The sequence below is a fragment of the Semicossyphus pulcher genome, unplaced genomic scaffold (assembly GCF_022749685.1).
Source record: "Semicossyphus pulcher isolate SPU_LCO1_2020_fin unplaced genomic scaffold, fSemPul1.0.p SCAF_1, whole genome shotgun sequence".
In the NCBI taxonomy this organism is placed as follows: domain Eukaryota; kingdom Metazoa; phylum Chordata; class Actinopteri; order Labriformes; family Labridae; genus Semicossyphus; species Semicossyphus pulcher.
Genome location: NW_027211603.1, coordinates 29,260,037 through 29,284,402, shown reverse-complemented (window position 1 = coordinate 29,284,402; position 24,366 = coordinate 29,260,037). Strand labels below are relative to the sequence as shown.

At 41.3% G+C, this 24,366-nt stretch overlaps 1 protein-coding gene across 1 annotated transcript; it reads left to right on the top strand.

Moving 5' to 3' along the window:
- The first annotated feature begins 1,522 nt into the window (after window positions 1-1,522).
- On the top strand, window positions 1,523-21,211 carry LOC138588406 (homeobox-containing protein 1-like). Its single transcript, XM_069658516.1, has 10 exons — window positions 1,523-1,661; window positions 8,072-8,575; window positions 12,312-12,397; window positions 12,497-12,607; window positions 17,215-17,371; window positions 17,454-17,536; window positions 18,270-18,365; window positions 18,868-18,956; window positions 19,696-19,779; window positions 19,888-21,211. The coding sequence occupies exons 2-10, from the start codon at window positions 8,073-8,075 to the stop codon at window positions 20,215-20,217; spliced, it is 1,539 nt and encodes a 512-aa protein (XP_069514617.1). The 5' UTR covers window positions 1,523-1,661; window position 8,072; the 3' UTR covers window positions 20,218-21,211.
- The last annotated feature ends 3,155 nt before the right edge of the window (window positions 21,212-24,366 follow it).

The following is a 24,366-nucleotide window of genomic DNA, read 5'->3' as shown; positions in this document are numbered from 1 at the left end:
TATTAAACAGTAGAGGAAGCTTAAAATACCGTCTTATAGACTGTTAATAGTTTACCGCACGTTCCCCTCACACAGCAGGACTCACAGCACTGCATGCATTCTAACCTGCCAGGTTGATAATTGTATTCCCATGCTCTCCCAGGTGTTAATTAGTCACTGATTAGACTGCTAGAAGGAAAACAAGCTGCAGTCTGTGTAATGAATACAAGCAGCACTGATTTATAGTAGAGTTGTATCAGCAGCATTCTGGGTAAAAAAAAAAAGTGATAGTACCTCGTTGTCAGCTGAAGAAGAGTCACAAGTACGACAACTTTATTATCATGGCATAGCTAAGAGTACGGAAATTCCCTTTTTTTAAAACCTATTAATAACCGTAATATTATTTGACAGTGTGTGGTCAGGTCAAATATCCTTACATGACAATGGCTTGCTCTGTGCTGCTCTGATTAGGTGACGCTCCACGTGTTATTACATGGGCTGCCCGTTTGATTTGGTGCACACGCTGTCTGTCGTGATAAAATACTCTCCAGGTGCTGAAAATGTTTCTTGTCACTAATTAACATGAAAAAACAAAGACCAGGTGGTTCCAATTACTGAAAGGTCACAGGAACAATACTGTGTCCACCTCTGTCTAAATCCATGCTTCAGTCTGAACTATTTTGTGTGTGTTAAGAGAGACACCAAAATGTTTACACTGTGAAAGAATTTCAATTCAAAACTTTATTACAGATTCGAGGTCCGGATAAAAAGACAATACACAGAATAAGTAATACTAAAGCACAATAAAAGTTCATGGTTTAAAATGTAAAATATAAACAAAAATGTCTTCTAAGGAGGCATCTGTACCAGTGTCTCAAGAGCTGGTATTATATATATATTATAATTGACCATTATAGCGTCATTATAAGCTACTTGTAATCTCTGTAAGCTAGTTTTCTTGTAGTTTGTCCACAGGTGTGCAGTATACAGAGGTGTACAGTAAGCTCTGAACAGAGACATCTTTACTTCATCTTTTGTCAAAGAATATTTGCTTATCTTGTGGCATTGCCTGTTAATATCATGATCTGTCATTTCTTTTGTTATAACATGTCAGAGATATTTCACTCAATTACAGACACCGACATTATTACCAGACAATGTGAAGTCAAGAAATTTCAGCCTTTTATCCTCTTTGGTGAGACATTTCAAGACTGCATTTAATAAGGAAGAGAAATTGTTTTAGTGAATTGATGCACTGAAAAAAAAAAACCTGGTGAGTTACTAACAACAAACGAAGTAACATGAGCATTTCATTTGGAATATTAAATACATTTAGTGCAGCCTCAGCTGTCCAGCACCTCTTAGGAGCAACATAAACCTGATAAAGGTAGACAAAAGATAGCCATATTGCTCAACTAGCACCCATTGACTGTACAGTGGCATCTCAGTGGGTACAGTAAGTTCTGTAAACTGCGTCTCCCGTCGTTCCTTGCGTCATTGTGTCAACATGGCGCCTGTCTGCCGGACAAAAGGCGAATCTGTCTGACGGAGGATTGAAACCCAATTAGAAACAGAGGAGACATTTTGGGAAAACTGTCAGTGTCCGTGTGTCCCGGCGGTCCAAGGCGGTAGATATATGGTTAAATAAACATCAGAGGAGGCTCGTAGACTGGAATATTAAGGTAAGTTAAGTCCTGCATCTGCAACTCCTCCTGTCTTAAACGGTCCTGCTAGCCCGATACGTTTCCTCTTCTGTGTGGTATTAACTGAAAACTCCTTAAAATTTTCGGCAATGCTGCGGCGTCGTACTACTCGGTTAACGTTCACGTTAGCTGAACTGATACTGACGGTCTAATCTGAATAACAAAGAGTTAGTCACTTATTCGGCATGCATCTAGTTCAACTAGACACACTTAATCAAACACAACGTCAACTTTTCCACTTTGTGTACAATGCTTTCCACCGCGATGCACAGGGTGTTTTACTAGAATGTGGTAATAACAGTGAAGAAGAGGCAAACCTTTTGAACATGTACTGTTTGTTGCCCTCATATAGGGTTAGTTTAAAATAAATATATGCCGAATTGAGGCTTTTGTCTTCTTTATCCAGATAATCTCTAAGGTCACCCTCTGTCGTGCATGTCCATTTCCCTAGAAGCAAGGAAATATTAAAATCCCATCTTTTTCAATGAGATTCGGCGTGACAGTCGAACACTTAAACAGAACGCTATTTGGCGGGGCTGCCTTTACATTCAGAACTACAACAGTGAAATCTCTAGGTTCATGGGACAGCTGTTCTTTTTTGTGAAGTTTAGGCTTCCAAGGGTAGTTAAAAAGTTGCCAACTGTAATTAAAGGACTTTGCCTATGTGCTCTGCTGGCTCATGTCTGCAGCGCGTTACAGTTTATATGCCACGACGTCTGGTCATGATCATATGCAGGTCACTGGGTTCAGGGACATGAATACAGTTTATATTTAAAACTTTCATTAGAAGAAAGTCCTCTAGTGCAACAAATATGAAACTAGTCTGAAAAACAGACAAATAAAGTGAGATCGAGGTCTTGCATTGTGTGTAGATTGTCCTAAACTGGATGGTGGTACAGAGCGTCTGCCTGACACTTTTTGATGTTTTACAGTGTAACCCTCAGGGGAGAGGTCAGAGGTCAAGTTTAGAGATAGAACAGCAGCCGGACTATGTAGATGTTTAGTGTCTGGCTCAAGGACACTTCGGGATTGTGTGAGCTTGAAGGGCACATACTTTTGATTCAAACAGTATTATGCTGGTTGTGTGTGTATACTTGTCCTTCTGCTGTTGCTGCTTTGCAGAGATCTCTTCACGAGCTGAGCTGTGCCAGTCAGCACTATTTGATTACCAGTCCCTCTGTCACTACTTGCACACATACTCTATACCTGCAGTGTCACATACTCACACACGCTGTAACACTCAATCTCTAATTTAAGTTTTACTGTTTTTTTCTGCAAGTCCACTGAAACCTAAAGTCTCCAGCTGATGTCATTTACAATAATAACTTCCAAAGCTGCTCACATCTGTAAAAAAGTTTGTAGTTTTTTAGTGGCTTCTGAAATCCTAGGTTATTTAAAAACTACAAAAGTAAACTTGTCCTAACTGCACCAATAATATCTTAAGAACAAAGTGCGGGGAAAGGTCTGTTCACAAAACGTATATAAAGGGTGATCTCCGGCCCTGATAGGAAAGTTGCATTTTGTCTGCCTGGCTATGATAACACATCTGATTATTTTCTAATGTTAAGAAGCTGAGGTCCAGTTATCCTCCTGGTCACATGGTGTCATTGTACATTTAAAGGCCACCTTGTCTACTTACAATAGTTGCACCTTTTCGATGTCAACTTTCTAACTTAAGAGATGGCTCAATCCCCCCTTCCCTTTTCCCAACAATGGGTTTCACTGTTTATTAAAAATAGTTCAAATGCTGTGTCAGATGTCCCTTCCTCTTACACACACACAGGTGTTTAGACACCTGTATGTATGTAAGGTCTGTACAATATGAGAAAACTCTGCGATGTGCAATAACCTTGTTGAAAATTGTGATAATGATTTAAAGTGCCATAAATAAACACATATTTAAGAGTGCAGATTAGCTATAACTCTTAGTTTCTCTGTTTATGTGCTGTTCTGCATGTTTTACATCATTTTTACGAAATTGACACCATTTAATCTGAAGGTAGCTGATAGCTAGCCTCGCCTGGTTGCATTGTGAAAGCATGGCCTTTATTCCCAGGGCTGCATCCAATCCAGGTAAACTTTTTGCATGCTGAGTAAGAAAGCATGGCTCGTTTACATAAAAAACATTTTCTTATTCTTTTCGATACATACAGACTTTTGGGGTGTGATTATTGCGAATGCTCATTGCTCATATTATATGTAATGATAAAATAGCGCAGCCCTAGTGTAGACGTATTTTGTAGATCTAAAGTCTCATCTCCTTGGTGTGACTGTAAATCCTCCACTCCTGAACCGTCGTTTGCAAACTGTCTAAGATTTAGAATATGCTCCCTTTTTATTTATTTATTTATTAATAGTGTTTTTTACCTTTCAATGCTGCTGCTGGTGATGTTAGAGATGTTGCAGTAGATGTCAGGTTTATGTCCAACCTCGTCTAGGGCTGTACCCGAATAAGGATTCTTTGAGTCGAATCGGATCTGGATCTGGATCCTGGGATCTTGGGGAGGGCGGTTACTCTGATTAAATATATTAGAACCTTAGGTACCTGTGAATACACAAGGAGCCTCATTCACCTTCATTAGACCTTAAAAAACATCATATAAAAAAGCTGTGATGCAGACTCGCAGCGCTGAGAGGAGGAGAGCACGAGAACTGAGGGAGGGAGGCAGCGGACCGTGATTGCGGACTGAAGGGATGATGTGATCTATAACTTAGTTTTGATCATGAGGCAGACTGGAGTCTCTGTAAACAGTGACAGACAGAAAGATCAGCGTGATTAACACAGAGCCACTTTATTAAACGTCTGTGTTCTCCCTGCGTTGCGTTATTATAAACTGTGATGAACTGATCGCAGGTTACAGCTCCTGCACGTGTCATTCACAGCATGTGGAGACGTATTTTATACTTTATAGTAATGGAAATACGGACAGATCGCAACGTTATTGAGCCAGGTACAGAGCATGAAAAACACACACAGATCTGTGATCTCTTCATTAACCAGCAGTGCATGTCAGGGAGAAAAAAGACAAAAATGAAGGCTTGACCTGAAGAATTCGACTGAGGGGTCACAGGCAGAGATTCGACTCCTCGACTTTCACAGGGCAGCCCTAACCTCATCAGCTTTTTTTTCCCTCCTCACTAAACTTAAAATCGGTGACACTGAGAAATATTATGTCATTGTTCTAAAATTGTGTCCAGATACTGTGAGGCAAATTTGTAAAGAAACACGCAGACCAAGACTTCTTCCTGGCCAGACTTGGACAGGGGCGTGTACTGTGAGGTCGATGAAAGCAGGGATAATGAACTTTTTTGCTTGGGTGCTCTGGTGACCTTGGGTTTAAGAGGTCAACCATAAACAACCACAACATCCCTTCCTGCATCTTCTTCCTCATCTTTTTCTGTCTTTATTTTCCTGTCGTCTCTGTGCTGCTGGCTTCAGAATCAGGGCTTTAAATCTGTTATTGACCAAGTCTCTTTAAATGAAGTAATAGTCCAGTGTTTCTTATACTTTCACTTTTCACACATGTTCCTCTTTGGCCAGAGTACGTGGTGTAAACCAGATATTTTTGTTTAAAAGCAGATTACAACAAAGGTGTGACGCAATTTCCCTTATGTTGCACTTTTCTTAAGGTAATGGTTATTAGGTCATCAGGTGATTTTAAACAGCACTTTGTAAAGAGCTGCAAAAGCGCTATGAAGGAGGATTATTTGTTAACTTGCAAGAAAATGTAATTTCAAGAGAGGAACTTTTGATCACCTCTTAAATAATAAAATAATGAAACAGACAATAACTCTTCAGTCCCCTATAGATCCCATGTATCAGTCTCACTTTGTACAGTGTGACTCATCCTCTGCAGCAGAAAGTATGGAGCTTGGCTGCCTGTGATGTAAATTTTTCTTGGCATTTTTCCCAAGACGCTTGCACACACACAGATACACACAGACTCACACTCACACACACACACACGCACGCAGATACACACCCGCCCTCACCCTCCCTCCCTGTAGAAGTGTTGACATGTCTGCTGACTTTGAGTCTCGGCTGTGGCCTGTTTTTCTTCTCCACATCAGACAGAAAAGCTTCAAGACAGATGTCTTATCTCTTTCCTCTGTTTATCTTCCTTTGCCCTCTCTCCCGCTCTCTCTTCAGTTCTGCATCTATATTTATTTTTTAAATGACACATCAGTGCAGTCATTGTAGAAGGGCACATCAAAATTCAAATATAGATGAAAACAACAGCTCCTCTCCGTAAAAAGCCTGCTTGAAGTGAGCTTGTTTCTGGTTTGAAAACCCACCATACATTACATGAGAAGGTATACGCTGTAATACAAGGGTTATTTAATCTGGAGGAATGCACTTCATGTCTGGAGAGCAGCTGCTGAGCTCTGATGTCTTACTGCGTTCATATGACTGCGTGTATATGTGTGTATACGTGTGTGTATGTGTGCGCTGTAAATCTGCAGGCAGGAAGCGAACAGATGTGACTGTTCTTCCATTTTGTTCTCTGATTGTCTTGTTTTTTCTGGGAACGAGAAGCTCAGTGGGTGGACGAAGGTCACTAATGAGCTAAAACCATGTCACTTAGTCCCAAGTGGGAAATGTAGATTTATATCAGACACCATTTATGGACATTATTGTTTTGTTCAACATCCACTCAATGTATTTTCCTTCTACAATGGCCTTTTGTTGGTATATTTTCTTTAACAGCGGCATTCAAATTGCACATTGAAGCACGAGGGACTCATAGAAAACACTGCATGCACACACGGTGCATACGTGATGTTGAAGATAAAAGCAATGGCTGCTTTTCATGTAATGCAGCAGAAAACTCTCTCAGCATAAGAGTATTATTACCATGTTGAGCAGCTTCTCCAATCCACTTTATAAAATCAACTTAATGTGACCAGTTATCCCATATGCTATTATCTGCCCCCAGTGGTTGATGCATTAATTTGTGCAGAACTGTTACCATGCAGTTACCACCAGTGACCACAGGTGTCGCCAAATCAGCAAGAAATGTATATGAGGAGTGGACTAAGCTTTCAACTGCTGAGGAGCTATACTGATTGAGAGGCGAGATGTGGTAGCAACATGGCAATCATAGGTAACCACACCCTAAATTGTACCCTGCTTTATGGTCTTTTTTTATTCTAAATGGGACTAAAACGTACAAAATGAACATCATGCTGTATGCGGGAAGACTTCAAACTAGCGATTGAGAATGTAAACTCATTATGGAAATGTTTATAAATCAACTGACAAGTAGGCTCATTTTCTCCTCTGGTTCCATACAATCAGACTTCTATTTGTAACCAGTGGGGTCGCCCCCTGCTGGCCATTTTAAAGAATGCAGGTTTAAGGCACTTCTGCATTAGCTTCCCTTTTAACACTAGGGGTCACAGTATACCTAAAACCGCTAACGCGTAAAATTTACCCGCTGTTAGACAGTATTTATTTTCAAGGTACAACGTTAATTTATTTATCATTTCACTATTTTTACAGAAAGTTGTATAATGAAATGCTAGATGTGGTGTCTTAATGCAGCTTACAAAATGACAACATGGCAGAAAACAAACCTAAAAACCTCGTCCAGAGACCTCCCCACCATCAGACTCACCTTCACTCAGGGCACTGAGTAAATCTAATGCCTGATTTACATTCATGCATCTCTTCCTACATGAAAACACATGGAGCAAAAAGAGCTAGGATCATGTTTTCAGTAGAGTACCTTTTCATTTTGTAATACCGCATTGTAATACTGATACCGCCAAAAGAAAATAAATATACATTGTAGGTCATATCGGCCACCCCTACTATAAACCTATATAAAAGACCCAGACATGAAAAAAACCCCAAAAAACATGATAAACAGTGAAACTGCCAGAATATAAAAAACATACTGTGATGCAGATTGTTAGTCGTACCACCCAGCACTAATATAATATATCAAATCGAAAAATTAAATACAGTTAAATGTATTCAGTTTATAAAATAGTTCTGTTTGAAGGAAATTACTTTTGCATGTTCAGCTTCTGACAGCTGCTCACCTCTTTGTGAGAGAAATGGGATCATAGACACAACCTACGTTCAGTATGTTCATGGTGTAGCTGATCTAACTCCAGTTCTCCAGGTCCCTGCATGTAAAGCTAATGCACAATATTAAATGTGCTATTTTTCTCATGTTAAATCCTTTTCTGCAAAGAAACTATTACACACAGCTGTTAGATAACTGCTAAATGTGGAATTAAAGTTACAACATTACCTCCAAAATATTAATTGGAGCTGGAACTAATTGCAGAAAATCTACTGTGAAGAGCAGCTTCTTCAAACCCTTAGGAAACAGCTCTTGAGTAATGTTTGTGATCAACGTTGTTTTGATCTCCTGCAGGATGTTCCAGCAGAGTGAGGAGCCTCGTTTCACCATCGAGCAGATCGACCTCCTCCAGAGGCTGAGGAGGACGGGGATCACCCAGGCGGAGGTCCTCCATGCCCTGGACACGCTGGACCACCTGGACCGGAAACATGGACACAAGCTGACCCACAAACCCTCCTACATGCCTCCCTCGTCTTCCTTGTCTTCCTCCAGCGCCGTCGCTGCCTCCTCCTCCATGACTTCCACTGCCACTCAGACAAGTTTCCCTGAAAACCGACTCTCACTGTCTCCCAGTAACAACTTCGACACAGCCTCCCTGCCTCTACAGATCCCAGTAGCGTCGCCCGTCGCCATGGCAGCGGCAGCTCAGAACGGGCTAGTTGCGGTCACCAATGGGAAGCTGTCCCCGCCCAGGTTTCCTCTGGGTGTGGTTACTGGCAGTGTGACGACACCGGGCTACGGGTTTGAGACCAGCGAGGAGGACTTGGATGTTGATGACAAGGTGGAGGACTTGATGAGGTAAGACCAGACTAAACGCTTACCCTAACCCAGGTTTGACTAGTAGCAGTTATGGAGCCTATCTGCTGTCCTCTTGCGATGATTTAGCTTCTTGGAATGAAGGCAAATGTTTCCTGTGTAGTGGAGCTAGTTTAGCTGCAGTTGTTGTTGTTGTTGTTTGTTCAGTGATGTTGCTAGGTAGGTGTTCTGCGTCTCTGACCCATTAAAATATAAGAGGAAGCAGTAAACTCACTATCCATACGTCCCAGGGATGTACCTCATCTTTCCCATACAGAACGATACATTATGAACAATAAACTCAGGTTTCTTCTGCTGAGTAATCAGCTGGCTGTCAGAGCACCGCTGTTTCAACCCTCTGCGCATCTCATCAGCGCAGACGAGATTGCTTGTACATATTCTCGCGACGTGCTAGTTTAGCCGTGACAACGACAACAAGCCAGCCACAGATTTAATTTGAACAATTAAGGATACGAACTCTGTAATGGTTAACAAACTCCCGTTTCTACCCCTCATGCTGTGTTCAGTCATGATGTTTTACCGTCTCAGAGGTGCGCTGTAGTGAAATAAACAAAACCTTTTCCTGTAGCTGTGAAAAATATACTTAACAATGGCGGCCGCTGTTTTCTTATGCGCATATATCTGGTTACCGCGCACTATAAAGTACAAGTAATCAAACTTGTGACAAATGCTATCGACTTGATTTACATTAAGGCTGCTCATAATGCAAATAATGCCCTCTCTACGATATACGATCAATACTGCCAAAAAAGGCCGAATGTACGATCATTTTGCCCTTTCAAAGAAACCCACAATAACAGTTCAGCAATGCATCTGTCACTCATTGCATCTCAGCACGAGCGTGGCTTGCAAGCAGCTTCCCGGAGTGTGCAAGGATTTATGCAGCGATGTGTATGGCTATTTCAGAAACAGCACCAAGCGTGCGGTACGGCTAAGAGTTTCAGGAGTTCTGTCATGTCGAGCCTCTTAAACTTCCATCACAGACCCGCTGACTCTCTCTGCACCTAGTTGTCAAGCGAATGTGCACACAGTGGGACGCTCTGAGGCTTTCCTTCACCAACCAGTGTAGATATGGTGCTTTTATTTTGAAGGGTAACAACGGAAGGAATGATTGTGTAATGGGCTGCGGTTGTGTGAAGCATACCGTTTGCCGTAGGACGGGCCCCCGTGTTGTTACATTAATATGGTCAGCAGGGCGTAGTTTTGCTTTTCAGTGTGGTATTTTGACCCTTTATTGTTTTTTTTCATATGTACGATAATTTTTGGTAAAATACTTTTAAAGCTGCAGTATGATATAACTGTATTTTCAGTCTAGCGACACTGTACCAACATCAAACACACATTTAACACTACAATTTCTCAAGAATCAAACATTTTATTGGGGACCCACTCAAATCACCACCCGTGGGTTCCAGGGACTCCCTACATTGGAAACCTAGCAACATCACTGGTGTTTCAGTCAGCAACAATGAGCCTTTCCACTTTCAGACCACAGACTGTATAAAAAGATGGATGACATGACAGCTCCCTAAAAGTGAAGCCAAACCCTCTCTGTCGCCCCCTGCTGACTGGCTGCAGTATAGGTCATAAAGCCCGCCTCCTCCATGTTAACAGATGGGACATGAGTCAAACTTTAAAATCAAAATATACGTCAAATACATTTTTCTCAAACATGGTTTCTGTCATTATAGTTAGTTCTTATCACGCTGACTTACGTCCAAGTGTTCATTTTTCTGACACGTTTATTTTTAATTAGTTATTTGATGCTGTAAAAATGATGATTGACAGCTCTGTTGACAAATATGGCTCCTGAAGCTGATCTGTTCAGGATTAGCAGAGTAGAGGAGGAACGACGAGAGGAGACGTAACTAAAACAATCACTACAGTCAATAAAGTTTCCATGCCTGTGAACCTTAACCTCAGACCAACACAAGAAGCTGTTCTGCTGTTAAACACGCCAGCGAGCGAGATATTTACTGTTTTTTCGGTAAGTTAAGTGTGCGTTTTGGTTAGTGGAAGTGGATACGGCGGCTCCACCCGATCTCTACTGCGCAGACTCTGGCTCCAAATGACGTCACCATCGCAAGATGGCAGCGCCTATCACGGGGGCTATTTTGGCTTCCATTTCGTACAATAGGAGCAGATGGAGACGCCTCGTCCATCTACAGCAGAGGTCACTAACTGGCGGACCGTGGTCCGGGTCCGGACCCAGAAGCTGTCCCATACGGACCCAGACCTACAGCCAAAAACAGAAGGATTATGATTCAAAACCTGACGGGGCGCTTCTATTTTAAGCGGCGCAGCTTTTGTAATCTTTACGGTAGTGGTTTAGTGGATGAAACGTACAGACCAATTACATGCAAGTTAAGCCATCCCACGTGATACTACTCAGCCAATCAAGTCTGTGCATTCCGGGCAGTAAACACTGTGACTTTACAGCGCAGACAGAGAAAGACGGAGTAAGACGGAGACAAACGGAGAAAGGGAGAAATAGAGACGACTGTGCCGGAGAAACTTGAGAAAAAGACGGAGAAAGGGAGAGATAGAGACTACTGCGCTTGAGACAAGCTAGAGCTCAATTCTCTCACTGAGCAAAAAAAGTGGGAGAGTTGAATATAAGAGGGGAAGAAAATGAACCTCTACAACTGTTCAATTGTAAAAATGTGTTGAGATTTATTATCTGCAAAATTGGTTGAGACTGTTGAGTCGAGATGTTAAACAGAAAAGGGGGAATTCAAACTTTTCCTTCCTTTATTTTATTTGTCTGAAGTTAAGCACTTTATTTGAACATGTACAATTTTCACATTTTCTTTATTTGCTCTTATTTTGAAATGCAGCCCTACTTTTATTTAGTAAATGAGAGAACATTATACATATTGGCAGTCATACATATATGTTCAGTTCTGTGTTACATGACAATAAAAATTGTCAAAAGGTTTTTGAATTGTACTGAATTCATTTGATTTGACTGAGGTATTTATTACATGCAGATGTGGATACAACTACTAGGCTACTTAGATATATATCACACTAAATAGTTAGCCATCATGATCTTCTGGACCTTTACTTCAAGAAATTTTCTCGAACTGGACCTCTTTAAATTTTAGTTGAATACCCCTGATCTACAGTATATATACAGTCTTTGATTCAGACACACAAAGGGACATTAATGCTTTTTTGGAAGTGGTTTTTACCTGGTTGATTTGTGTGCATAATTTCCCACCGCTTAGAAGAGCCTTCACAGCCATCACATAATTAGTTCCCACTATTATGATTCTGATCATGTATTTGCTGTCAAGAGTATATGTGGCAACTGAACCCACTGATATCATTTACAGTACATCTCTGCACCAGAGAGAAGGTGTTAACATGGACGGCCTGATAGTCGACACGCCTGCCTTAAGCTCACACTGAATCTGAATATGATACAGGGATTAATTTCTCTACACACTTAGCCATACTGCACACACACATACACACATACACACACACACACTGCAGCCTCTCATCTGTAGTCTGCAGTCAGAGAGCAGCAATCAGAGTTATATTGATTGGAGGGTGTGTGAAGATGAAATCAAACCACAAAGCGAGCATGAATGTTACAGCTCGATCCGTCCTCTGATTCCTGCACATATTCAGCTTCAATCAACAGATTCTGACTGTAATACATTTGCTGTTTTACTTTGTGGTGAACAGAGGTTGTGCTGTGTGCTTGTAGGAGGGACAGTGGTGTGATCAAAGAGGAGATTAAGTCCTTCCTGGCCAACAGGCGGATCTCCCAGGCTGTGGTCGCTCAGGTAACAGGTTGGTATCAATTTCATCTAAACGTCTTGCAGGACATCTAAATCATCACCAGAAAGAGATATCATGCTTTCAAACACTCTGCTCCTCCTCCTCCTCCAGGGATCAGTCAGAGCCGGATCTCGCACTGGCTCCTGCAGCAGGGATCAGACCTCAGCGAGCAGAAGAAACGAGCCTTCTTCCGCTGGTACCAGCTGGAGAAGACAAACCCTGGTAACACCACCCTCCACGATCAGAACCTTTACCTCCTGCACAACCCCCGACCCTCCCACTTGTGCAAAAATACTGTAAAATAAAACAGACCTTATTTTCAGTTACCAGTCTGCTGCACAGATTTCACGACTGCCAGTGCTGAGTTTCAGTACTCTGCTAAAATCAGGCCATTCAGACCCAGGAGTCCAGTCCCCGCCAACATAATGGAGAAATCCAGTTATAGATTAAAATCAAAGTCTCAGCTGTGATACATCAGAGCAGGAACATTATTATTCCAGTGGACAGGTTTCTAGTATCTGCAGAGGTTTATTTTGTTTCATAAATAAGTTTTCAAATAACATTCATTTCACACGGGGATCATTTTTGAGATTTAGCTACGAAGCTAATTTCCACCTGAAACCCCTGAGCAGCTCAGTTCAGACAATGATACGACGAAGACTCAAACACTTAAGACTTAAACACAAATGTTCAGAACACAATTATTACAAAAATGTTATTCATTAAATGCTAAATTATTCACTATATATAAATATTTTCCCACCTGTAAACTCAAGTAATACTGTGTTGGTGTCCTGTCCAAACGTTTTTTTGGTTAAAACCAGCGCGGAACGCAGCAGTAGAAATGAGAAAATAAAAATCACTTATAACTCGGATGTTTCAGCAGTGATTGAGTTTTTGAAATGTATGTTGAAATTTGTGCTGCACGATTATGGCCAAAATGGTAATCAGGATAATTTTGATCAATATTGAGATCCCGATTATTTATGAATTTTAGGAACAACATTTTTTATTGTACTCACATTTAAATAAACAGAGCAACGCTTCAGTTCCATTTTGTGCTGCATTCTGGCTCATGTACGAATTTAGCATCAAAATAAGACTTAAAATCAGGTTCTTACCTGAAATTGGTTCATCTCTGGTCATTTCAGTGTCTTGTAGCGGCTGAAAGGACTAATAGTTAATAACTAATTAATATCAAATTATGTAACAATAATCCATAATTCAAAGTTTTGCATCGTTATTACAGATGAGAGTGAGGGCACTCGTCTTCAGCTCCTAGAAACGATTAGTTCATTACTAAATAACAGAGTTTAGGTTTACCTTAAATTCAATGTTGGATGCCACCAAATTTTGACAAAACAGGGAAAACTTATAATTAGTTATTTATTAATTTAGGCTTGTGATCTCAGGGTTGCTACGAGGTTCTTGGCCATGGTGTACAGTGACTTTACCTTTTCATACACACACAAATCATAGAATCAAGGTCTTTATAAATGAGAAATTTATTAAACTACTGACTACATGACTAAACTACTAAATAGAAAATACACGAATGAATGAGGAATAAATGAGTGAGCACAATGAATAGGTTGCATGATTTACCCCCTCCGAATGAAACTTCATCAATTGAAATAAAAGTATTAACCGATTTCATCAACCACATAGATGATGACCTTAGATGTTATGACAAATATGCATACCTGTACACATACATTTTATATATATGCATCTGTAAACCCTTTGTACACCAAGTGAGTGAAATAACTGTAATAGTTTTATCAATGCTCCCTCTACCACAGGAATGTGTCTGTGTCCTGTGACGTGCAGAGGTGCTCAGAGAGATCTTGCAGGCAGATAAATTCACACAATATACAAAACACAGGAAAGGCAACCATTGTCAATCAGTGTCCTTATCAACCGATTCTTGTTGATTCACTTTGGTTTGTCTGAGGGTTGTTCAGTCCATAAGAAAGTGTTTATTTGTTAATCCCTTGTTAGGGGCCCATGGTATAAGAGGTAGAAGGGTTGTTGCTGTTTAACCCCTGTATCTTCTGAAAGGTCATTTCCTGAGGTGTCTGGGGACCTGGGATATCACTGGGAAGCATCACTTTTGTCATCTGTATGACTTTGAGTGCAAAGCCCATGAGGAGGTGTCAGGACGTCTGCTCAAACATCCTCCCTAGTATTAAACCAAAGGTCCATTCCATTAGGATGAATGCTGTTGAGTTAAACTCACCGACACGTGGTCATCAGTTTTACCACCCTCGTTACATATCAAATATATATAATTTTAAATATGTGAAGTAACTGAGGCTTAAGCACTAATGTGCACATGCATTCATAGACTTTTGGACACATGTTGCATAAATATAGGTCTAACAGGATAAAGTAAAATAATTGAGGTAAAAGAATACGTATTAACCGAAATCCAGAGAGTCACAGAACTGTAGTATCTGTAGGCAAAGGGGGGATGAGGGGGGCAGATAGCCACTCATCCTCTCTGTACATTTAGGATCAACAATCAACATTAAGCATCAGTCCAGTAACTTCAGTTGGTTATTACACATAACATATTAGTAAATGTACATTTTAATCATAAAGGTCTTTATTTGCAAACAGTTTTTGGATATCTCCATCTTGTTGCTCGAGTGAGTCTTTTGATGTTTGTCCTCCTACAAGAGCCATAATGTAGCTGGCTTCACTTGTCATTATTGACACAGAGGTCATGTGAACAGGAAAAAAAAGATTCCGTTTTTGTTAAGGAGTTAATAATTTTAATTCTTCATCATCGGATCATCCGCTACAGTCTTTGGGACTTGGGTGGATAGGGTGTCGCGCTGTACAGCGTTGTTGTTATTGATGTCTGACTTAAGGCTGGACAAGGACAGGGAGTAGCGACATTATTCCTCTTGGCCTCATCATGCTGCACTTTGTGCTGTTCTTTCAGGTGGTTGACCAAGTTAGTTGTGTTGCATTGCGGCGCAGACACAGGTTTCATGCACTCTTTGCATATTATTTTTTCTTGTTTAACATCACTTGCTCTAAACCTGAAATGCCTCCAAACAACCGATGACGAGAGGGCCCGGTGTTTCGGTTAAACAAGTTACTCGCTTCTCTTCCTATTTTAGTGTAACAACAAGCAGTGCTCAAAACCTGTCATGTAGGCTACTGACTAGAGCTGTGCCATATCATATCTTGTTTATATAGAAGCACTCGCCTTCGCCTTAAATCAATACGAGCATGAGAGAGGCCTGTCTGTCTGTGTAAGCCCCGCCCCTGCACGCTCAGAGTGTGAGTGCGGGGAGGCGGGGACACTCAGCTGAGAGCAGAGAGCGCATTTGGTGGAGAGCAGACTTCAGTGTTTGACAGATATTAGCAAAAGAATTGAAGACAAGAAGAACAATTGCATTTTAATGCACAGAGAGCGGTCATCGCCAATACGTGCTGCTTCAGACAACACCGGAAAACACCGGTGGCAGCGACGTGATGCCTGCACAGCAAGCATTAAAAAGTTTTCCCAATACGCCACGCAGACGTTAATGGGCTTAATGAATGAACAAATCACTTTTAATAAAGCCTACGTTTGGCTTTTCTTCTCTTCAGATTACCATCTAATTGAAATTTGTAGCATAGCCATATATAGAGTAATAAAGTGGGCAGCTTTGCTATTTACTGATTTAATAATAAACATACTGGGACGGTTGATGCAGTGGCAGATCAAAAACCTCTTATTAATCAGTAAGAAGACTCTAAGCAGATCACAGCTTGTAGTAGCAGCTACAGCAGTGTTTCTATGGTGTCATGTAGATCCACTGACCATGAATATTGGTATTGTGAAATATCGTGATATAATATTTCGGCCATATAGCCCACCCCTACTACTGACACTCCAACAACACTTCAGAGACGTAGCAGAGTATATTTTGAGCTCGTAATGTAAAACAACCAAGAGGCATTCCTGAAGACAGCGACTGCACATATTCTCTTCCCGTTTTCAACAGCTGCGTAGAGTTTTCTACGGAAGTATTTTTAATGTCAGTATCGCCATCAATCAATTATTTAATCATTAGGTACCCAAAATTGGGACCAGGATTAATATTCGATTAATTGTGTAGCCCTATCAGAGAGACTGCAAAGTAAGCTATGGCACTTTAATGAGTATCTTGGGATGTCCCTTACAGAAATAAAGAGTGAACTGTTGTCCTGCGAGTGAATAAAGACTGCATTGTGTTAAGTTGAGACTCACATACTGGAACTCACAGTATGAAACTATCATTAGAGTCTACTTCAAGTAGCCTGTGTCTTCAATTTGGAGAAAACAGAGACTGACGTGCTGCTTTGATTAGAGTCTGTTAACTTAAATTTGTTTAATTGGGTCAGGGCGGCTCACTTTAGCCGTTTTCCCACTGGTCAAAAAGCCTGCTAACACCCGGCTTTTTCATAGGCATTTATAAGCAGTTCTTCCTGGGTCTAAAAAACCCATGTCAACACGCTAAAACTAGTTGGGGAAGGGGTATTTGTCATTGGTGTCTGTAAACTCCATCGCCAGGCTCTAAACATGCAGACTAAATGCACAACATGAATACAGCAGTGGTAGCAAAATATCGTTTCGGGTGCACGGTAGAAAGTAAAATCTAGACGTACACGAGCCGAAACGTGACCCACATTAAATTCAGTCATACATGATCCAGTGAGTGCCGGAGCTTTTTGTTTTTCTAAATGCACAACATCCAATGATTTAGAGAAACAGTCCTCGACAACACACAGTAAGACACACTGAAATTAAAATACATTTTGATTGCCAACACTGTTTTTTATGGCTTCAGGTGCCACTCTGGCCATGCGCGCCGCCCCACTGGCTCTGGATGACATGATGGACTGGCACCAAGCCCCGCCTACATTTGGCCCCGCCCCCGGGGGCTTCCGTCTGCGGCGGGGAAGCAGATTCACCTGGAGGAAGGAGTGTCTGGCTGTCATGGAGAGGTGAGGAGGAGTTTGTGAGGAGGTGGTGATGGACTGAAAAGTTAAAGTGTAATGTTTTAATTCTTTTTGTGTGTGTGCACAGCTTCTTCAGTGATAACCAGTACCCCGACGAAGCGAAGAGAGAGGAGATTGCCACCGCCTGCAACGCTGTCATCCAGAAACCAGGTGGGTTAAACAGCAATGTTTTCAGTAGCTTCCCTCACAAGTACAAAGCAGGCCTTCTCTCTGGTAGCAGCTTTACTGTCTGAGAGGATGGGGGTTTATTCTCTGGCTCCAGGGCACAAACAGCAGCTGTTCAATGGTGTTTTTGATAACCGGTCAATACCAAGCAGTCATATGGTTCTAATATAACTGCATAGACATTTCTAAAAATGTCACTGGCCATGAATTAAATTTAGTAATGACTGAGGGGAAGTACATGACGCTATAGGAAAAACACTGGTGCATTCTTAAACCCACTCACCCAAAGTGTTAAAACTTCCTTTTATAATTTGTAACACGTCATTCTCGAGAGGGAAAGAGCCAGTAAAAGGCAACAGAGGAAAAAAACATCCTTAAAAAACACTAAAAAAACCATAAAGATGCTGATTTGCACTGGACTGAACCTATCACAGGACCTCTGTGTTTGAGTAAACATGTTTGGTATTTATAGAGTTAAAACTCAACCACAAATACCAGACATGGCAGATTCCCACGCTATTAACATCATAGACAACCTCTGCAATTATTACAATGCATACAGGTCCCCTTGTTGGCCTAGTCCTGTGCAAACAGGGCTCTAAACTCAACAACCTTGCTTTAACAATAACAACTTATGAAGCATGCTAAAAATCTTTCATTACCATCAAATGTCTTCTGGTTAACATGGTTGTAACCCCTGTTTGTTTGTGTGTTACAGGAAAGAAGCTATCAGATCTGGAGAGGGTCACGTCTCTTAAGGTCTACAACTGGTTTGCCAACCGCCGCAAAGATATCAAGAGGCGTGCTAATATTGGTAATGTCTACCTCTGTCTGTGTGTGTTTATGTAAATGCTAGTGGGTGTTGTTGGAGTAATATACACAAATGAGTGTGATTAAAGAGCTCAGCATGAAGCAGATACTCAAAATATACCGCCCTTTAGAACCTTATACCCACTTGTCCTGAGCTGTATTCACACACAGTGTCCATATACGTCAATAAACCTACATAAAACAGCTTTTACTCTTCAGCACACTTCTTGTTGACCAGCTCTGTGTTCCCTGCTCTCTTCACCCAGCCAGCACTTCACAAACACTGCTGTAGAATTTCACACACACTCGAGCATCAGTGAGGAACACACATTCCTGTCCAGACTTGTGTAGTTGTGTGATATTCAGCATTAATAGCATGTTTTTCGCTGTTAAATACCAGCACCAATCAGCTCCCTTGTTCTTTGAGTCACTGTTTGCCTGCATCTGAGAGTTTTGATGTTTGCGGATGATATGCTATGAAAGGCTTTGTGTTTTTGAAGAAGCAGCCATCTTGGAGAGTCACGGCATCGAGGTTCAGAGTCCAGGTGGTCAGTCCAACAGCGACGAGGTGGATGGCAACGACTTCCCTGACCAGGTAAACGAGATATAGACAGAGGCTCTGTGTGGTGAGGAAGAGTTAAGTCATTAATAAATAGAGCTGCTCTGTGACAGCAGAAACATACTGTATTTACACTGAATGGCTCAGGCGTATGAATGTGTGAAACAGTGCATATACAGTAGACATGAAACAGTAAACATTATAACCTGCTTTGTTTTGATTTCGTTTGTTCAACTGGTTTACATTTATATTTGATCACACGTTTAGAGAGACTAGATACACAATCCCACCATACATTTAAGAGTGAATCCATGGGGGTAATAATGATCTAATATAAACTATTCAATATGTCAAGAGAAACATTATCACCTTCCTCAGGTTTCACCTGTTAGTTTACTTCCTGTTTGGGCAGGTTCTCGGGGCGGACTTGTTGCCTGGCAACATGAGAGCATATATAATCTCAATGTAATACACATCTTAACAGTTGAATTTTAAAACCACTCACTTACTCACATTCTCACACACACACACACACACACACACACACACACACACACACATATAATTGTCATATATATCCGACGAGTCTTCTGAGAAGTCTTCAAATTTGAGTCTGGAATATATAAAAAATAAAAATGTGTTGGATCTGTAAAAGTTAATTAAGCAAAAATGACATAACTTGTTGCTAAGAGGTCAGGTTATTGTGACACTGTCCTGTACTCTGTGAGAGTATAACTCTGGTTATTGTGTAACCCATGTCCTCGCTCTGTCACAGGGTTGCGAGGTGTCCTTATTTGACAAGAGAGCTTCAGCCAGACAGTTTGGTTTCAGTCGGGCCGACCTGTCCTCTCCAACCCAGGTACAGCCTGACTACACACACCCTGCCTCGTCTCTACAACTTCAATAATCAAAGAGCTTTTACCTGACTGATTGAACCTGACTACTAATCATCCCCTTTATTCCTCAGGTTCCCACTCTGCTCCCCAGCTGGTTCTCCGCCCTGAGTAGAGGAGCTTTGTCTGGACAGAGGGGCGCCTCTCTGATTGGCCGCTCTCTAGTGTCAGGGGCGGGCCCCCAGGCAGAAGGTTCCAGATTGACAGGTGTGTCCTGGTCTCCCACTTCCCCTTCCCTCCAGGATGAACCCACCATCCACGGCGTGCTGGCAGAGACCCAGGACCCAATCAGTTTGGAGAAGGCGGCAGCCAATCACAGCAACCAACTCCTAGCCAATCAGGTGGATGGAGCAAGGTGCAGTATGGGAAATGACATCAAGACTGAGACGCTGGAGGATGACTGAAGGGGGGTGGTGGATATTGAAATTGTTGAGGTAATGAATTGTATGGGATCAGAGGTGCGTTTATATGCAAGCAGATTTTATAGGAATGTAATACGTGAAAAAAAATGACCAAAAGTCGTATAAACTCCAACCCTGAGATACCTCCCAACCCTACCTCCAACCACCAACCTGCTCCGCTACACTCTTATAGGCATTACTAGTGTATTATAATAATGCTAACAATAATGATAAACTTCATTGTTATCCCCAGACTCTGGAAGATTTAAAATGCCTAAGTAACAACAAATCAAACAAACAAAATTGATCTGATTTTGACAGTGTTAATGCTTAAAATTACAATTACATGTAGAAATGTATTAATTCCACAATGTTTCTTTGTTGATTTGTTTTTTTGGGCCTTTTTAAATCTTCCGTACAGGACTGTCCAACAGGACAGGATGCATTGTGCAGATTTCTTTGGAAACCTCGTTTTTCACAGCAGGACAACACTGTCAATGAAACGGGGTTCAAATAGTTTCAGGGTCTTGCACTGTGATCACAACACAACCTAAACAGCCTCAAAAGATAAATATATGAATTTCAAAGTCAAATTCATTTTAACTGTTATAAAGTTATGTAGCGCATTTCATCAGAGTTGATTATATTTTAAACGTTTGCTGTTAATTTCTTCCAGTGATGAGAACAGCAGAATAAGCTTCATGGCATCAAGGTCACGGCTCGTCAGATATTTCTTTGAGCCTGAGGTGATTTAAAAAACTATACAAATGGAAACATAATCGTCCATCCCCTACCCGGGTAAAATAAGCTCAATATATGGAAGCGAAGGAAGGCCATAGTCATTTTGTATGCTTTGAACAACTGAATACCTTATGTCGAAATGTAATAACTATTCTGTTGTGGAGCAAATGCCACTTAATAGACAGCATTGAAGTGTTTGACTTTTTGTTTTAGGTGTCTTTTCAATTTGAAAAGGGTTGGTCATTTGAACCCGAGTGGTGTTTTTATTATTTTACTTCTGTGCTATTCATAGATTGGCTGTAAAAAAAACAAACCCAAAAAACACCATGTTCAAGCATAGGGTGAATTCACAAGTTTACCTGGTACAAGAACACAGAATATATAATTGTTCTATCATTAGATCTCCAACTGTATGTCTTGGACACTCAGGTAAAGAGAGTTTTAGAGTTGTCAACTGATCACCACCTGGTGGTGAGTTGGATCAGATAGCGGGAAAGTTGTTGGACAGACCTGTTGCACCTAAATGGGTAGTGAATGTGTACAGGGAATGTCTGGCTCAGGCCCTTGTCCATTAGTGCTTTAACTTCCCATTCAGAGGAATTCTCTCGTAACCAGCGGATGTTGGCGATCAGAAATCCGAATGGGCCGATGATCAAGGCCCCCATTGTGGAAGTGGCTGCTAAGAGTTGGGGCCTGTTGTGGTGGCAACCTAAGAACCCGCTGATGAACACCTGTGGGGAAGGAAGCCTTCAGGGCAAAGGAGGCCCTCTGGTTAGCCCAGGTTTCTCCTGAAGCAGCTAGCTTTTTTGACTGAATTGCCTCTTCAGTGTCACAGGGAGGTCTAGGACAATACCTGTGGCAGATCGGGGTTGTGGTTCCCATTTTCAAAAAGAGCGACTTGAGGGTGTGCTCCAGTTATTAGGGTATCACAACACTCACAACAATCTGTCAAATCTCAGATATGGAAGGAAACATTTACCAGCTCTTTACTGATTCTGTCTACATGTGTTTTGTGGACTTGGAGAAGGCCAACAATAGTGTTCCCTGGAGAATCCTGTGGTGGATGTTGCAGGAAGATGGGGTTCTGGGCCACTGCTACGAGCCATCTGTTCCTTGTATAACCAAATTGAGAGCTGTGTTCCTGTGGGTGCTGGCATCCGCCAGGGTTGACCCTTGTCACCAATTCTGTTTGTGATTTTAATGGATGGGAGCTGAAGGCAAAGCCAGGGGGAGTAGATTGTCTGGTTTGGGGACCTCAGAATTGCATCTCTGCTTTTTTTTGCAGATGATGTGGTTCTGTTGGCTTCTTCAGACTGTGACCCCCAGGAGGCAGTGGGGCATTTTGCAGCCAAATGTCAAATGGTCGAGATGAGAGCCAGCACGTCCATGTCTCAGGCTTTCAGGCAACGGTTCTTTGCTCACTCCAGGAAGGAAGTTAGTTACTGACTAAAGCAAAGATGTTCACGTTCGGGTCTTGTTCATAATGGTAAAATGCAACGTCTGTATGATGTGGCCGTTGTACCGAACCGTCATAATGAAGAGAGAGGTGACCTGGAAGGCAAAGCTTTCGACTGACCAGTCGGTGTACATTCCAACCTTCACCAATGGTCATTTGCCTTGGGTTGTGACCAAAATGATGAGATTGTGGATACAACATATATACATATAAGTTTCCTCTGCCTGATGGCTGGGCTCAGACAGCTCAGAGTAGAGACAATGCTTGTTCACATTGAAAGGAGCCAGCTTAGGTAGTTCTAGCATCTGGTTAGGAGGCTTCCTAGGCATCTGCCATGGAGGAGACCCCAAGGTAGACCCAGAGTTCGCTGAGGGATTATATATCTCATCTTGCCTGGAAATGCCTCCGGATCCCCAAGGAGAATCTGGAAAACGTGTTGGAGAGAGGGATATCTGTAGAAATTTAAATGTAATAAATATTGGGCACTCAGGGTTAGATTTAATTTGTTTTACTTTATTGTATAACCGCCTCAGCTGGTTCCTTTCAATGCGAACAACGGCAGCACGGTGGTGTGGTGGTTAGCACGGTCGCCTCACGGTAAGAAGGTTCTTGGCTTGAACCTGCCGGCCCTCTGGGTACTCTGGCTTCCTCCCACAGTCTAAAGAAATGCTTGTTAGGTTTATTTGTGTGCATTGGTGTCTGTCTCTATGCATCAGCCCTGATATTGACTGGTGATCTTTCCCGGGTGTACCCCGCCTCTCGCCCAATGACAGCTGAGATAGGCTCCAGCCCTCCTTCGACCCTAAACAGGACAATCGCTGTATAGAATGGATGGATATTGTACAACTTGAAATTAAGGTGTTAAACCCCGTAGACTGGTTTTCTAGATAAAATACTTCAATGCTGTGATTTGAAAAGTATTTAAGTGTTATTCAGTTGGGATCACATCTCATAGTTAGGTATTCAGTTGTTTGTAAGATTCAAATCATCACGTCTTTTTGCTTCCATAAGACTAACAGAGAAAAAGTTACTCAAAACATAACTGTTAAATGAATCTGAAACTGTTGACAGATTAGTATAAAACCTGGATGTCCAGGTGACTGAGTGTTAATCATTTGTGCCCTTTTACCCACTGTGTGATCAGTGGGTAAGAATGAATGATCACTGTGAGATGATCTATAATCAGTTATTTGGGAGTTGTTATAGCAGCTGTTAAGAGATACTACAGGTTTCAGAGTCAAGTGAATACATACATACACCACACATGTATGTATGCATACACACACATACATATATACAGTATATTATATAAACTATGTGGGTATATATATGTACCCCTTCATTTCTATCTACAGTATATAGACATTAGCTTCAAATGAAAGGAACTATCGGTGTGTTTCTTGTTGGTGAATGGAGAGTGAAGCATTAGCCAAAGTATTAAGTTAAGATTTGTTGTATTTTCCGAGTGTATGGTAGTCATGGGTGGAATTATGTATTAGAGATGTACTAATCAAAGACGCATCAGATGTGTCTTATTATTGCAAACAAAATGCATTTCCTTTTTTTAGGTATATCAGTGTTTGTGCTCGATATACCATGTGTTCTAAACACACAGTGTCCATGTTATGATTTCATTTTTAAAGACACTTTGGGTCGTTATCATGGTGCTTAGGGCCCCTACTGTTGAAACATTTCATTGATCAGTGTCAAGACAGACCAGAGAGGCTGATGGAAGAGGAAAAATATATTCGGGAAACGAATGTTTCCTCAGACAGATATTAGTTTACCATTTAGTTAAAGTTAGTGAGTGAGTAAATTTAATTAACTAGTAAAATTGAAATATTTATCCCAGTAAAGCCATTGTAGAAGTCCTTCTTTGCATTTATGTTCATTCCAGCTCCACAATGACTTTAACACACTTTACATGTGTATTTTCTAATCAGTCATGGTATTTT

What these genes read in the sequence shown, in the direction of transcription:
- LOC138588406 (XM_069658516.1), top strand. Translation starts at nt 8,073, where the DNA reads ATGTTCCAGCAGAGTGAGGAGCCTCGTTTCACCATCGAGCAGATCGAC. An exon ending in AAGGTGGAGGACTTGATGAG is followed by an intron (nt 8,576 to 12,311) that starts GTAAGACCAGAC and finishes GTGTGCTTGTAG; the next exon opens with GAGGGACAGTGGTGTGATCA. An exon ending in CAAGAGGCGTGCTAATATTG is followed by an intron (nt 18,366 to 18,867) that starts GTAATGTCTACC and finishes TTGAAGAAGCAG; the next exon opens with CCATCTTGGAGAGTCACGGC.